General features: G+C 44.1%; 1 protein-coding gene across 1 annotated transcript in view; it reads left to right on the forward strand.

Moving 5' to 3' along the window:
* Positions 1 to 17,976, forward strand: part of LOC140481826 (glial fibrillary acidic protein-like) — a 176,874-nt gene that overhangs the window by 122,209 nt on the left and 36,689 nt on the right. The window contains exon 8 of the mRNA XM_072578352.1: positions 9,894 to 9,980. Coding sequence (XP_072434453.1) covers positions 9,894 to 9,980 — 87 coding nt within the window. The remainder of the gene's footprint in view (positions 1 to 9,893; positions 9,981 to 17,976) is intronic.

Raw genomic sequence — 17,976 nt, forward strand, 5'->3', positions numbered from 1 at the left:
CCTTCTCCCTTACCTATTCTATGAATTACATTCTCAATAAAACTCCAGCCGATTAATTATGATTTCCTTTTCATAAACCCATGTAGACTTGGTCTAGTCCCATTAATGTTTCCAAGTGTTCTCTTATCACATCTTTTATAATGGACTGGTTTGTAATTCTCTGTTTTTCACTTATTCATTTTTTTAAGTAGTAGGGTTACTTTTGCCAACCTCAAAACTGAGGGAACTACTCCAGATCCAAAGAATATTGGAAGATAATCACCAATATCTCCGTTGTTTCCAGGGTCATTTCCTTTGATGCTCATTACTGCAGGTTATCAGACCCTGGGATTTGTTAGCCTTTACCCCCATTAATTTTTCACCATTTCTATTAATACCAAATATACTGAAGACACTCAACACTGGAGCCCCCCTGGGGGTGTGTACTTAGCCCCTATTGTACTTACTGTATACCCATGATTGCTTCGCCACATACCAGACTAATGCCATTTACAAGTTCGCTGATGACACCACCAAAGTCAGTCGAATCTCAGATGGCAATGAAACAGATTTCAAATGGGAGGTGGAAGACCTGGAAAAATGGTGCACGGAGAACAATCTAGCTCTCAATGCCAGCAAAACCAAGGAACTCATTATTGACTTTTGGCAGGATGTCACTCATGCCCCCCTACACATTAACAGTACAGAGGTGGAATGAGTGGAGAGTGTCAAGCCCCTGGGAGTGGTCATGCACAACAAGTATTCTTGGACTATTCATGTGGACGCACTGGTTAAAAAGGCCCAACAACATCTCTTCTTCCACAGGCAGCTGAGGAAATTTGGCACAACGGCGAATACTCTTGCCAATGTTTATAGGTGCACCATCGAGAGCATTCTGTCTGGATGTATCACTACCTGGTATGGCAACTGTACAATTCAAGATCGGAGACAATTACAGAGAGAGGTGAACTTGGCCCAGACAATCACAAAGGCCAACCTCCCATCTATAAAATCCATCTCGCAGGCCCGCTGTCAAGGAAAGGCCGCGAGCATTCTCAAAGATCCATCCCACCCTGGCAATGTTTTTCTACAACCTCTACCATCAGGGAGAAGGTACAGAAGCCTGAACACACGCACCAGCCGGTTTCGTAACAGCTTCTACCTTGCTGTTGTTAGTATACTGAATGGAGTCACAAACTCTTAACATTTGCCTGTACCTGTGTTTTTGTTTTTGCCGCTGTTTAGCTATTATTTACTTATCTATGCTACAACTATGTGATCTGCCTGTATTGCTTGTAAGACAAATCTTTCCACTGTGCCTCGATACATGTGACAATAAATTCAATTCAATTTAATTTGAAACATTGATAGAACTAGAAAGGAGGATTTGCTGAAAGACGGAGCAGTTAGGAGCTAAATAAAAAAGTAAAACCTCCAGGGAAATCATCTCTGGATAATTGTGTAAGCCATGGACAAACTAACACAAGGTAAATAAAGTCAAGGATTTAAATACGTGGCTGAATGATTGGTGTGAGGGAAATGGCTTTCAGTTTGTGGGGCACTGACACCAGTACTGAGGTAGAAGCAAACTGTGTTGGTGTGACGGAGTTCACTTGAAACATGCTTTTGAGTAATGATCTGGCATATCAAGTAACTAGAGCTGTAGAAAGGGCTTTAAACTATTTGGAGGGAGAGAATTTGGGAGAGGGGAAATGTAGGCTTATAAAGCAAGAAGATTTGGCAGCATTTTGGAGCAACTATTTTGATAACAATATGTAGAAGGGACAGGCATGAATAGTGTATATGCATATTGAAAAACAAGAGTAAATAGAGTCAAGAGGCGGAAAATGGTAAAAGATAAAAATAATGGCTCTTTACTTGAATGTCCGTAGTATTTCGGAACAGCATAAATGATTTATTCACACATACAGGTTAATGGGTATGATCGTTTAAACATTACAGAGATGTGGTTACAAGACACTCAAAGCTGGGAACTATATTCAGCGATAATGTGACTTTTCAAAAGGACAGGCAGGAAGGAAAGGGTGATGGGGTAGCATGGAATGAGTACTATAAGAGTGAAATGATCCTGAATCAGAAGATGTAGAATCCACATTAGGGATGGTAAGAAATAAAAAGAGAAACAATATACTGGTAAGAGTAATCTGTAGCCCCCATCCCATCTCCCCCCCCCCACCTCCCCGGCAGTAATTATAAGGTAGGACAGAGAATAAATCAGGAAATATTGAGTGCATGTAAAAATGCAGTGCATTATTCAAAGGTGGCATTAATCTTCATTTTGACTGGCAGGAACAGGCATGAGGAAGAATTCAAAGAGCATCTTTGGGACAGTTTCCTAGAATTATATGCATGGATTCAACAAGGCGTCAGGCTATTTTAAATCTGGTGATGTGTAATGAGGCAGGTTTAGTAAATTATGTCATAGGAAAAGATTCTCGCAGATCAGTGACCATAAATTGGTCGAATTTAGCATTCAGTTTGGGACAGAGGAACTTGAGTCAGAAGCTTAAATAAGTTTAATTACAAAGGAATGAGTGCAGAGCTGGCTGGACTGAACTGGGAAAGGAGTGTAGTTGCAATGATGGTTGAAGAGCAATAGCAAATGTTTAAGAAAATTGTTCACTCCAGAGAGGAAGAAGGTTTCTGGGAAGGAGAGAAACCAGTCATGGTTAACTAGTAAAGTTGAGGCTAACCTCAAACTGAAATTTAAAGAATTAGAAGGCAAAAATCAACGATAAGCCAGAGAATTATGATTGTTTCAAAATCAAACAAAAAAAAGATAAAATAAACTGAGGGGGTATATCAAAACATAAAGCAAGAGCTTCTTTAAAGATAAGAAAATAAGGAGAGAAGCCAAAGTAAACATAGACTCCTCAGAAATGTGGCTGAGGAAAAAATAATGGGGAACCAGTAAATGGCAGAAGAATGAGTAAGTAAGGGAGCCCTGGCTGACAGGAGTGTCTGTTCAATCTGAGAGTTGGCTCTGAGGAAGCTGGATCGGTGTCACAGATGCAAATAAAGGGTGATAGGTGATGGAATTCCGGCCTCTGTGGAGTATTTCAGGGCGAAAGACTAAAAGGTCCCCTAGATCTGATGGACTGCAACCTAGGTTTTAAAGGAAGTAGCTGCAGAGATTTTGGAATCCTTATATTCTGGAAAAATTCTGAAGGATTGGAAAACTGCCATTCTAACAACTTTATATAAAAAGGGATGAAGTCAAAAAAAAGGTAACTACAGGCCAATTAGCTTGATCTCTGTTATTGGGAAAATGTTATAGTTTATTATAAAGGATGTAATAGCAGAGCATTTAGAAATACGTGATATGATCAAACAGAGTGAGCAGAGGTTCATGAAGGGCCAATCATATCTGTAAATGTTACTATAATTGTTTAAGGAGGTGACTAGCAAATTGATATGGGGAAGCAGTCGATGTAATACATTTGGATTTTCAGAAGGAGTTTGATAAGGTACCACACATCAGGCTATTTAATAAGAGACCATGATGTTTGCAGTAGGATATTAACAAGGATAGAAGAACACAGGAACAGGAGTAGGCCATTCAGCCCCTTGACCCTGCTCTGTCATTCAATACGATTATGGCTGATCTGTGGCCTAGCTCAATATGACTGCCTTGGCCCATATCCCTTGACCACATCCTACCTCCCCCTTGCCCATGACACCACCACAACCTATCAAGCCAAAATCACTCCCGCTATCCGTGCCCTCATTGCCTCCGGTGATCTCCCCTCCACTGCCTCCAAACTCACAGTCCCCCAGCCCCACACTGCTCACCTCTACCTGCTCCCCAATATCCACAAGCCTAACTACCCCGGCTAACACATAATCTCAGCATGCTCCTGTCCCATCAAACTCATCTTGTTCTACCTCAAATCCATGTACCCCTTGGTTCAGGCACTTCCCACCTACATCCACCACACCCTCCATCTCTTTAGCAACTTCCGGTTCCCCGGCCCTCAGTGCTTTATCTTCACTGTGGACTTGCAGTCCTTATACACATCCATACCCCATAAGGATGGCTTCCAGGCCCTCTGCTTCTTCCTCTCCAAAAGGCCCATTCTGTCCCCCTCCTCCTCACCGAACTGGTCCCACCCTCAATGACATTTCCTTTAACTGCTCCCATTTCCTCCAAGTCCAAGGGGTGGCCATGGGCACCCACATGGGTCCCAGCTACACCTGCCTCGAGCAGTCCCTCGTCAGTACCTACACAGACACGGTGCTGCAACTCTTCCACCTTTACATCAATGACTGCATCAGTGCAATGTCCTGCACCAAGCTGAACTGGAGCAGTTCATCAACTTTGCCCATAACTTCCACCCTACCCACAAATTCACTTGGTCCATCTCGGTCACCTCCCTCCCCTTTTTTGACCTCTCCATTTCCATCTCATGATTAGATTACTTACAGTGTGGAAACAGGCCCTTCGGCCCAACAAGGCCACACCGCCCCGCCGAAGCACAACCCACCCATACCCTTACATCTACCCCTTACCTAACACTACGGGCAATTTAGCATGTCCAATTCACCTGACCTGCACATATTTGGAGTGTGGGAGGAAACTGGAGCACCCGGAGGAAACCCATGCAGACACGGGGAGAATGTGCAAACTCCACACAGAGAGTCGCCTGAGGCGGGAATTGAACCCAGGTCTCTGGCGCTGTGAGGCAGCAGTGCTAACCACTGTACCACCGTGCCGCCCATCTCCGGTGACAGTCTCCAGACAGACGTTTACTGCAAACCCACAGACTCTCATAACTATATGGATTATGCCACCTCCCACCCAGTATCCTGCAAGAACTCCATTCCATTCTCCCAATTCCTGCACCTCTGCCACATCTGCTCAGACGAGGAGACATTCCACTCGCGAACATCCCTGATGTCCACCTATTTCAAACAACGTGCTGTCATCCAGACAGCCCTCCACCGCACCATTCCCTGTTTCATTGCGCTAAACACCCCCTCCAAACACAATAAAGACAAGAGTCCCCCTTGTCCTCACTTACCACCCCACTAGTCTCCGCATCTAATGCATCATCCTTAAATGCTTCTGCCAACACCAACTAGACCCCACCACCAAGAACATCTTCCCCTCCCTTCCCCCTCTGCAAGGACTGCTTGCTTTGACAGTCCTTGGTTTGCGCCACTCTCCCCACCAACCATCCTGAGCCCCAGGTACCTTCCCCTGCAGCCGGAAAAGATGAAAAACCTGCCAGTACACCACTCCCCTCACCTCCATCCAAGGCCCCAAACAGTCTTTCCAGGTGGGACAGAGGTTCACCTGTCTCTCTTCCAACCTGGATTACTGTATCCAGTGCTCCCAAAGTGTTCTTCTCTACATCGAGGAGACCAAACATAAACTTAGGGAATGGTTTGCCAAGCATCTCAGCCGGGCCCATAGGGGCCAATCAGATCTCTTAGTCACTGCCCATTTTAATTCCCCTTCCCACTCCCTTTCTGCCATGGCCATCCTCGGCCTCCTCTATTCCACAAGGAACCAAACCACAAATTGGAGGAACAACACCTCATCTTCCGTCTGGGCAGTCTATAGCCTGAGGATTTAACATTGATTCTCTCATTTCAAATAACCTTCCTTCCCGACTCCCTACCCCACCTTCTTCACCTGATGCTGCCTGGCTTGCTGTGTTCTTCCAGTCACCTGTCCAGCATCTGCAGTTAATCTCAAGATTAACACGCGAGTTCATTTGGCAAGTGCAATATTAGCATTCTAGAAGGCTAGAATACAAGAGTAGGCGTATACTGCTGAGGCTGCTTAAGGCTCTGGTCAGACTGCATTTGGAATGTTGTGAGCAGTTTTGAGTCCCAAATCTAAGGAATGAGGTGCTTCTTGACTATTTTCTGCAAAAGTATGGTAAAGTCACCATACAGTCTCTCTAGAGAGATTTGACTGGTGGTGTTTTAACCGAGGAGTTACTAACCTCAGACAAGGGGAGAGTTTGAAAAGGAGAGCCCTCAATGGTAACCACAGCTGTGTAGGAATTGAACCCACGCTACTGGCGTCAGTCTGTACCATAGACTAGCCATCCAGCCAACTCAGCTGTAGTTTCCAGTACAGCAGATGCTGGAGACCAGAGTTGAAAAGTGTGGTGCTGAAAATGCGCAGCAGGCCAGGCAGCATCCGAGGAGCAGGAGAATCTCAGGAAGAAGGGCTTATGCCCGAAACGTTGATTCTCCTGCTCCTCGGATGCTGCCTGGCCTGCTGCGCTTTTCCAGCACAGACACTACTTTCAGTTTAGCTGAATTCATGCATTTGCACCTCTTCTTAGAGTGGGACTCTGGCAAGAGAAAAATAGAATAATTCCTGTTATTTCTCCTTCATTCTGCAACAAAGAATCTAATGTCTTTTAATAAGATGTCACGGCTTAATGTGGGAATTTGCATCACCCTATTCAAAATCTCCACTGGGGACATTGAATAAAAACATTCAAGCTCAAAATAAAATATTAGAACTTTACTAGAACCTAACACAACTTGTAAAATAAAGGGGCTGCTGTTGATGGTCTAGTGTCCCACAAAAGCCCCACACGGTGGCTCAGTGGTTAGCACTGCTGCCTCACAATGCCAGGGACCCAGGTTCAATTCCTGCCTTGGGTGACTGTTTGTGTGGAGTTTGCGCATTCTCTCTGACTCTGTGGGTTTCCTCTGGGTGCTCTGGTTTCTTCCCACAATCCAAAGATGGGTAGGTTAAGTGAATTGTCCATGTTAAATTGTCCATGGTGTTAGGTGCATTAGTCAGGGGGAAATGGGTCTGGGAGGGTTACTTTTTGGAGGGTTGGTGTGAACTTATTGGGCCGAAGGGCCTGTTTCCATACTGTGGGCAATCTAATCTAAAAGATTTATTCTATCATGTAAGTGGAACCTGCTAAGGAATATACTCATCATAATTTTCCCACTTATGTTTAAATGACAGTGAAAATATTCTGGATTTCATGCCTGTTGTCTGTAAACATCAATCATAATTGCTACACAGATTAATGAATTTAAGAAATGCTGCACCATCCCACTTCATCACTAATTGAGGCCCTTAAGTGCTCACTTAAAGGTGTATTCTTTAAAAAACATAGAAGATAGGAGCAAGAGTAGGCTCTTCAACTCCTCGAGCCTGCTCCACCATATCAATACGATCATAGCTCATGATTGAGGTCAGTATCCTAATCCTGCCCTCCACCGATATCCTTGATCCCTTTAACCACAAGTGTTATGTTAACCCCTTTCTTTAAAAACATGTTTTGTCCTAATGACTTTCTCTGGCACTGAATTCCATGGTTTCACCGTTCTGAGTGAGGAAATTTCTCCACATCTCAGTCCTTCTAGAAGCCCTTTATCCTTTAACTATAACTATTGGTTCTGGACTCCCCAACATCTAACCAGTCTCATCCTGTTAGAATTTTATAGGCTTCTATGAGATCCCTCATTCATCTAAACTCCAGTGAATACAATTCTAACTGACTCATTCCCCTCTCATACATGTGTCCTGCCATCTCAGGAACCAGCCTGGTAAACTTTCACTGCACTTCCTTGATAGTCCTCAGATAAGGAAACCAAAACTGCACATAGTATTCCAGGTGTGATCTGACCAAAGCCTTGTATAATTGGAGCAAGACATTCTTGTTCCTATACTTGAATCTTCTTGCTATGAAAATCAACATGCAGTTTGCCTTCTTTATTGCCTGCTGCACCTGCACACTTAATTTCAGTGACTGGTGCACGAGGACATCCAGGTCTTGTGAACATTCCCCTCTCTCCATTTATAACCGTTCAGTTAGTTATATACATTCCTGTTTTTGCTACCAAAGTGGATAACCTCACATTTATCCTACACTGTATCTGCTATGTATTTGCCCACTTACTCAACCTGTCCAAATCACACTGCCACATCTGCATCCTCCTCACAACTCACCCTTCCACCTAGCTTTGTGCCATCTGCAAATTTTGAGATATTACATTTAGTTCCTTCATCTAAATCATTAACATGTATTATGAATAGTTGGGATCCTAGTACCAATCCCTGCATTACCACACTATTTACTCTCTGGTATTCAGGAAAAGATCTGTTTCTTCCTCCTGTTAGTTGTTGGCCTGCTAGCAAATTGTATACCATCGCAATACACTAACTTCAATCCCAAGCGCTTAAAGTTTACATTAGTCTCTTAAGTAGAACTTTGTTGAAAGCATTCTGAAAGTCAAAATAAGCCAGAATCACTAGCTTCCCTGATCAACTCTCCTAGAGTCATGGAGGTGTACAGCACTGAACATACCCTTCGATCTAACTCATCCATGCCAACCAGATATCCCAAATTAATCAGTCCCATTTGCCACCATCTGGCCAACAACTCTCTAAACCCTTCTTATTCATCCGCATACAAATACATTTTAAATGTTGTAATTGTACCAACCTCCATGACTTCTTCTGATAGAGAAGTCAACATTTCGAGTATAACCCTTCTTCACCTCCTGATACTGCCTGGGTTTCTGTGTTCTTCAAGCTTCCTGTTTGTCTACTTTAGATTCCAGCAACTCTAGTTTTTTTGTCTCCACCACTTCCTCTGTCAACTCATACCAAGCATGCACCATCCTCTGCATGAAAATGTTGTCCCTTAGGTCCCTTTTAAATTTTTCCCCATCACCTTACACCTTTGTCCTTTTTTGCAAAGTTTGTGAAGGTTTGTAGCTCAGGTTGAGGTTTGCTCGCTGAGCTGTAGGTTTGATATCCAGACATTTCATTACCTGGCTAGGTAACATCATCAGTGGCGACCTCCAAGTGAAGTGAAGCTATAGTCTCCTGCTTTCTATTTATATGTTTGTCCTGGATGGGGTTCCTCGGGTTTGTGGTGATGTCATTTCCTGTTCATTTTCTGAGGGGTTGACAGATGGTACCGAGATCTTTGTGTTTGTTTATGGCGGTGTGGCTGGATTCTGTATGCTCTAATCTTGCTAACCAGTCTACTATGTGGAAGTTAGTTGCACCTTCATAAGCTTCCATAGGTCTGTCACGCATGATTTCCCTTTACTAAAACTATGCTGACTATGTCTGATTATACTCTGCTATAAAATCCTTGAAAATAGAGAGGCTGGTGTAATTACAACATTTAAAAGGCATCTTGATGGGAAATGAATCGGAAGGGTTTGATGGGATATGGGTTAAATGGACAAGTTGGATCAAAGGGTCTGTTTCTGTGCTGTACATCTCTATGACTCTAATAGACTGTAGCATCATCCCTGCTACTGATGTCAGACTCACTGGTGTAAAATTCCAAACATTTCACCTCTTGGCAGGACAAAAATATGTTGATAGTCTATGCGGACAGACTGTCACATCTGTGCTAATCTGCACAAGTGAGGGATTGAGCGTAAGGCAGGGGTCAGCAGCTCTTGATAACCAGAATTTCCACATTCTAGTTCCTAATACCAGTCAAAAGCCCACTAGCCACCAATCAATTGCTTGATTACTGGAAGTAGACATTCGCATCCTAACCGGACATGGAATTCTGTTCTGCAATCCCAACTGCTTTCACATCTAGTTCAAAAATGTAAAGATAATGTACTGTAATTTATTGCATTACAAATAAATATATTTGAAGTTAAGAACAATTCATTGACTTTCAAGCTAATTTTAAACGATAGGCAATAAATGCTGACCTAGATTAGAGTGGTGATGAAAAAGCACAGCAGGTCAGGCAGCATCCGAGGAGCAGGAAAATTGACATTTCGGGCAAAAGCCCTTAATCATGGCTAGCCAGCTAGCTACGCCCAAAAAGCCCTTAATCATGGCTAGCCAGCTAGCTACGCCCATATCCTACAACTGATTAAAAACATTTCTGTACACAATGCCTAACTTACTCTTGTTACATTTACAGTTTGAAGAAGCAAACAACACAGCACTACAAAATGCCAAGAAGGAACTCGAATGCTATCGCAAAGAGGCGAATGAGCTAAAACTGAAAGTAAGGAGACAATTATTATTTCTGTTGTACACCCATTTTGTTTTATTTATGTCAATGCTATATGCATCACCACAGAATGTCTGAGTCCATGATTTACACATGAAAGAAGTGAAACTATCACTGTATTCTAACAGATGAAAGGCTGAACAGATAATCAGTTTTTCAATGTATAATTTCAATTACATCACACTGTAAATTTTTGCTATAAATTCTGTGTTAGGATCGAGCCCTTCACTATCACCTGATGAAGGAGCGTCGCTCCGAAAGCTAGTGTGCTTCCAATTAAACCTGTTGGACTATAACCTGGTGTTGTGTGATTTTTAACTTTGTATACCCCAGTCCAACACCAGCATCTCTGAATCATGAGTCCAGGTAAACATTTTTACCTAATAGATCATGTTGTCTCGCATGCCGCCTAATGGATTCTCCCTGCTATTTTTTTATTTGTTATTTCCAATATGTATGTCTCCCCAGTATCCACTGCAGTTCAGACCAGTAACTAACTTACTGCTGAGTCAGAAATTTGCAGTAGCAATAGCTTAAACACATTCCAGTGTTTCATGACCCTGATGGGAAAACGGTACTGGAAATCAAGCCCCACTATTCAACAAGTCATCACAAATGCAGATGGAGGGGGGTGGGGAGATGGCCTAGTGATATTATCAACAGACAATTAATCCAGAAATTCACCTAATGTTCTGGAGACACAATAGGTGGTGGAATTTGAATTCAATTTTAAAAATCTGGAATTAAAACTCAGTTGATGACCATGAAGCTATTGTCAATTGTCAGGAAGACCTAGCTAGCTCACTAATGTCAGTCGGGGAAGGAAATCTGCCATCCTCACCTTTTCTGGTCTACATGTGACTACAGACCGACAGCAGTGTGGTTAACTCTCAACTGACTAGCAAGCCACTGAGTTGTATTAATTGCTACAAAGTCTCAACAAACAAATGAGACCGGGCAGAGCACCTGGCATTGACCTAGGCACCAGACAAGACAATGGTGGAAATAACCCTGTAGATCCTGCCAAGTCCTCTTTACTAACATCTAGGGACTAGTGCCAAAGCTGGAAGAGTTGTATCACAGACTCACCAAGCAACAGGCTGACATGGTTATTTAAGGAATCATACCTTATAGACTATGTTCCAGACACCACCATCATCATTCCTGGATATGTTCTGTCCCACCGCAGGACAAACCCAGGAGAGGTGGTGGCACAATGATGTACAGTTAAGAGAGAGTTGCCCTGGGAGTCCTCAACATTGACTCCAGACCCCATGAAGTCTCGTTGCTTCAGGTTAAACATGGTCAAGGAAACTACATACTGTCCTCCCTCGTTTGCTAAGTTAGTATTTCTCCATGTTGAACAACACTTGGAAGAAACATTAAGGGTGCAACATGTACACAGGGTAGGAGATTTCAGTGTCCACCACCAAGAGTGGCTTGGCATCAGCACTACTGATCAAGGTGGTTAAGTCCTAAAGGATATCGCTGTGAGACTGAGTCTGCAGCAGGTAGTGAGAGAACCAACATGAGCAAAAAAACATACTTGACTCATCCTTACCAATCTGCGGAGTCCAGATGCATCTGACCATGACAGTATCGGTACGGGTTACCACTGCCATCCATCACATACTGTTGCTGTTGCAAATTCCTCATTGCTTCCAACTGTCTCTCCAACTGATCCATTCGATCTGATAAGATCTGATAGGATTTATGAGTATCTGGAATGACACTGCTTTCTTTTCCACCTATCCACTCCACCCTCTCCTCCTTGACCTATCACCTTCATCTCCTCCCCCACTCACCCATTGTACTCTATGCTACTCTCTCCCCACCCCCCACCCTCCTCTAGCTTATCTCTCCACGCTTCAGGCTCACTGCCTTTATTCCTGATGAAGGGCTTTTGCCCGAAACGTTGATTTCGCTGCTCGTTGGATGCTGCCTGAACTGCTGTGCTCTTCCAGCACCACTAATCCAGTATTTGATTTTCAGCATCTGCAGTCATTGTTTTTACCCCACTGCTTGACTAGCGACAGCCAGCACGGATTTGTGAGGGGTAGGTCTTGCCTTACAAGTCTTATTGAATTCTTTGAGGAGGTGATCAAGCATGTGGGTGAGGGTAGAGCAGTGGATGTAGTGTACATGGTTTTTAGTAAGGCATTTGATAAGGTTCCCCATGGTAGGCTGATGCGGAAAGTGAGGAGGCATGGGATAGTGGGAAGTTTGGCCAGTTGGATAGAGAACTGGCTAACCGGTCGAAGTCAGAGAGTGGTGGTAGATGGTAAATATTCAGCCTGGAGCCCAGTTACAAGTGGAATTCCGCAGGGATCAGTTCTGGGTCCTCTGCTGTTTGTAATTTTTATTAATGACTTGGAAGAGGGAGTCGAAGGGTGGGTCAGTAAATTTGAAACGATACAAAGATAGGTGGAGTTGTGGATAGTGAGGAGGGCTGTTGTCGGCTGCAAAGGGACTTAGATATGATGCAGAGCTGGGCTAAGGAGTGGCAGATGGAGTTCAACCTTGTCAAGTGTGAGGTTGTCCATTTTGGAAGGACAAATAAGAATGCGGAATACAGGGTTAACGGTAGGGTTCTTAGTAAGGTGGAGGAGCAGAGGGATCTTGGGTCTATGTTCATAGATCTTTTAAAGTTGCCACTCAGGTGGATAGAGCTTGTAAGGAGGCCTATGGTGTATTAGTGTTCATTAGCAGAGGGATTGAATTCAAGAGTCGTGAGGTGATGTTGCAGCTATACAGGACCTTGGTTAGGCCACATTTGGAGTACTGTGTGCAGTTCTGGTCGCCTCATTTTAGGAAAGATGTGGAAGCTTTGGGGAGGGTGCAGAGAAGATTTACCAGGATGTTGCCTGGAATGGAGAATAGGTCGTACGAGGATAGGTTGAGAGTGCTAGGCCTTTTCTCATTGGAACGGCGAAGGATGAGGGGTGACTTGATAGAGGTTTATAAGATGATCAGGGGAATAGATAGAGTAGACAGTCAGAGACTTTTCCCCCGGGTACAACAAAGTGTTACAAGGGGACATAAATTTAAGGTGAAGGGTGGAAGGTATGGGGGGGATGTCAGGGATAGGTTCTTTACCCAGAGAGTGGTGGGGGCATGGAATGCTCTGCCCGAGGGAGTGGCAGAGTCAGAATCATTGGTGACCTTTAAGTGGCAATTGGATAGGTACATGGATAGGTGCTTAAGCTAGGACAAATGTTCGGTACAACATCGTGGGCCGAAGGGCCTGTTCTGTGCTGTATTGTTCTATATTCTATTCGCATCCAACAGCATTTATGGCAGATATAATCCACAGTAACCATTAAACTATCTTTAAACACCCACATCTGACAAGAAGTACATATCATTGTACTAAAGGCCATTTTTGCTCCTTCACAATCTACAGACCCAGAAAATAACACCGCCTTATTCCTCGACAAAACACAGCCCCAGATTAAATTAATACTTATGGCTTATATTTTAAGTTTAATCAGGAGACATATTTCCAAAAACATATAATCAACAAAGAACCCACTCTACTCACTACTGCAGCCTTTCCATTGGACATACTTAGAACAACGATTAACTTATCTGATTCTGTGCTGTGAACTTTGCCCAAACAGGTTCCTCCAAGATTAGTTGTGAATTTCGCCGTTTGTTAATTTTCCCAGACACACTCCGATGTCCAGCAATACATGAGTTCAAAACAGCAAAGGCAGTAACTGTCTCTCTCTCTCTCTCTCTCTCTCTCTCTCTCTCTCTCTCCTGCAATGACCTCACCATATGCTTCCTTTGTCTGTTCTTCTCCCTTTTAAAACTGCTGTTGTTTTGACTTATTTTTTCCAAAGTTCCAAAATAATGCAACAGCATATGAAACAGTAATTGCTACTCCTAGAATTTGAGGAAATCACCTAAAATACCTCAAAAAAGGCTGTTACAGCCAGAAATTTTTCCCGTCCTCCATCTTGGATGTCGAGAAACATTTGGAGGCACTGAATCCTGCAAAAGCTATGGGCCCTGACAACATTTTGGCAACAGTACTAAAGACTTGTTCTTCAAAACTTGCCGCTCCACTAGCCAAGCTGTTTGCGTACAGTTACATCACTGGCATCTTTGTTACAACGTGGAAGATTTCCCAGGTACACCCTGTACGCACAAAGCAGGACAGATCCAACCTGGCCAGTTATTGCTCTGTCAGTCTACTCTCAATCATCAGTAAATCATTCCAAAGTGGATCTGGTACAATAGGTAGGATCGGGCTTGTGTGACCTCACCCACTCCAGGTTAGCGGCATTGTTTTCTTTATATACCATTTGCCTTTTCTCCTTTCCTTCTTTCTTCTTCTTTGAGGCCAGAGGGGTGATGGAAGCTGGTGGCTGCAGCATCAGCCGCGTGGATCGGGACTCCTGGCACCAGTAGGCCTGGATCCTGGACTCTTGGCAGCAGAGGTGCCTAGAGCCTGAACTCTTGGCACTGTTGGCGAAGCAGCAGCAGGAAAGGTGTGGTCTCCTGGGGCATCAGCATCATTGTTGCTGTTCCCAGAGCAGGACTCATTGAGGACCGGAACACCTTGCAGAGATCTCGCAGAAGTTTGGAAGCTGTGCTTGAGACCCCAATTTGAGCAGAAGGTGAACAGTTATTTAAGTAATTACTTCTTAGTGTTACTGTAACTCAAAATGGCACTGGATTTGTGGTGACAAAGTGCTTTTCACCATATCTTCAAAATATATGTGACAATAAATCATGCATTAAAGTGATGGAAGGCATCGTCATCAGTGCTTATAAAGCAGCACTTGCTCAGCAATAACCTACTCAGTGACATACAGTTTGGGTTCCCCAGGGCCACTCAGCTCTTTACCTTGTTGCGGCTTTGGTTCAAACATGGACAAAAGAGCTGAATTTCAGAGGGGAGTGGAGAGTGACAGCCCTTGACACGCGACTAAGTGTGGTATCAAGGAGTCCTAGCAAAACTGGAATCAGTGGGTATTGAGAGCAAACTCTAGTGGTTGGAGTCATCTCTGGCACATAAGAATGATTGTTGTTGTTGTTGTTGGAAGTCAGTCATCTCAACTGCGGACCATCTCTGCAGGTAGTGTCCTAGAACCAACCACCTTCAACTACTGTATTCATGATCTTCCCGCCATCATAAGGTCAGAAGTGCGATGTCCGTCGATGATTGTACAATGTTCAGCACCATTCGCAACTCCTCAAATACTGAAGCGGTTCATCGAGTCATAGAGATGTACAGCACGGAAACAGATCCTTCGGTCCAACCTGTCCATGCCGACCAGTTAGCCCACCCAGTCTAGTCCCACCTGCCAGCACCTGGCCCATATCCCACCAAACCCTTCCTGTTCATATACCCATCCAAATGTCTTTTAAATGTTGCATTTGTACTAGCCTCCACTACTTCCTCTGGCAGCTCATTCCATACACTTACCACCTTCTGCATGAAAAAGTTGCCCCTTAAGTCTCTTTTATATCTTTCCCCTCTCACTCTAAACCTGTGCCCTCTAGTTCTGGACTCCCCGACCCCAGGGAAAAGACTTTGTTTATTTATCCTATCCATGCCCCTCACGATTTTGTAAACCTCTAGAAGGTCACCCCTAAGCCTCTGACGCTTCAGGGAAAACAGCCCCAGCCTGTTCCGCCTCTCCCTGTAGCTCAGATCCTCTAACCCTGGCAATACCCTTGTAAGTCTTTGCTGAACCCTTTCAAGTTTCACAACATCCATCCGATAGTAAAGAGACCAGAATTGCATGCAATATTCCAAAAGTAGCCTAACCAATGTCCTGTACAGCCACAACATGATAGAACATAGAAAAATACAGCGCAGTACAGGCCCTTCGGCCCTCGATGTTGCGCCGATCCAAGCCCGCCTAACCTACACTAGCCCACTATCCTCCATATGCCTATCCAATGCCCGTTTAAATGCCCATAAAGAGGGAGAGTCCACCACTGCTACTGGCAGGGCATTCCATGAACTCACGACTCGCTGAGTAAAGAATCTACCCCTAACATCTGTCCTATACCTACCATCCCTTAATTTAAAGCTATGCCCCCTCATAATAGCTGACCCCATACGTGGAAAAAGGTTCTCATGGTCAACCCTATCTAAACCCCTAATCATCTTGTACACCTCTATCAAGTCACCCCTAAACCTTCTTTTCTCCAATGAAAACAGCCCCAAGTGCCTCAGCCTTTCCTCATACGATCTTCCTACCATACCAGGCAACATCCTGGTAAACCTCCTCTGCACCCGTTCCAGTGCCTCCACATCTTTCCTATAGTATGGCGACCAAAACTGCACACAATACTCCAGATGCGGCCGCACCAGAGTCTTATATAACTGCAACATGACCTCAGGACTCCGGAACTCAATTCCTCTACTAATAAAAGTCAGTACGCCATATGCCTTCTTCACCGCACTATTTACCTGGGTGGCAACTTTCAGAGATCTGTGTACATGGACACCAAGATCCCTCTGCTCATCCACACTACCAAGTATCCGACCATTAGCCCAGTACCCTATCTTTTTGTTACTCATACCAAAGTGAATCACCTCACACTTACCCACATTGAACTCCATTTGCCACCTTTCTGCCCAGTTCTGCAGCTTATCTATATCCCGCTGTAACCTGCCACATCCTTTCTCACTGTCAACAACTCCACCGACTTTCGTATCATCCGCAAACTTGCTCACCCAACCTTCTAGCCCCTCCTCCAGGTAATTTATAAAAATGACAAACAGCAATGGTCCCAAAACAGATCCTTGCAGAACACCGCTAGTAACTGCACTCCAAGATCAACCTTTACCATCAACTACTACCCTCTGTCTTCTTCCAGCCAGCCAATTCCTAATCCAAACCTCCAACTCACCCTCAATGCCATACCTCCGTATTTTTTGCAGTAGCCTACCATGGGGAACCTTCTCAAACGCCTTACTAAAATCCATATACACCACATCTACTGCTTTACCCTTGTCCACCTCCTTAGTCACCTTCTCAAAGAATTCAATAAAGTTTGTGAGGCACGACCTGCCCTTCACAAAACCATGCTGACTATCCTTGATCACATTACTCCTATCCAGATATTCATAAATCCTATCCCTTACAATTCTCTCTAAGACTTTGCCCACAACAGAAGTGAGACTCACTGGCCTATAGTTACTAGGGTTATACCTACTCCCCTTCTTGAACAAGGGAACCACATTTGCTATCCTCCAGTCTTCTGGCACTATTCCTGTAGACAACAAGGACATAAAAATCGAGGCCAATGTCTCTGCAATCTCCTCCCTTGCTTCCCAGAGAATCCTAGGATAAATGTCATCAGGCCCAGGGGACTTACCTATTTTCACCCCTTCCAGAATTTCCAACACCTCTTCCCTACATACCTCAAAGCCGTCCATTCTAATTAATTGTGACTCAGTATTCACATCGGCAACAATGTCCTGTTCCTGAGTGAATACTGACGAAAAGTATTCATTCAGTGTCTCCCCAATCTCTTCAGCCTCCACACGCAACTTCCCACTACGATCCTTGACTGGACCTATTCCTACCCTAGTCATTCTTTTATTCTTGACATACCTATGGAAAGCCTTAGGGTTTTCCCTAATCCTACCAACTAAGGACTTTTCATGTCCCCTCCTTGCTGCTCTTAGCTCTCTCTTCAGATCCTTCCTGGCTACCTTATAACTCTCAATCGCCCCAATTGAACCTTCATGCCTCATCTTTACATAGGCCGCCCTCTTCCCTTTAACAATAGAACAATAGATCTCCAAATAGAACAAGATTTGGACAATTAGGCTGACAATTGGAAGAAAGATTCGCACCACAAAAATACGAGGTAATGACCGTCTCCATTAAGAGACAATCTGACCACTCCCCTTGACATTCAATGTCGTTACCGTCATTGAGACTCCCCCATTGCCTCCAGTGCAAGATGGTGGTGAAGTAACAGGGCTGCATGCAAATTCTTGCCTGGGGCACATCTG

This window comes from Chiloscyllium punctatum, chromosome 10 (assembly GCF_047496795.1).
Source record: "Chiloscyllium punctatum isolate Juve2018m chromosome 10, sChiPun1.3, whole genome shotgun sequence".
Classification (NCBI taxonomy): domain Eukaryota; kingdom Metazoa; phylum Chordata; class Chondrichthyes; order Orectolobiformes; family Hemiscylliidae; genus Chiloscyllium; species Chiloscyllium punctatum.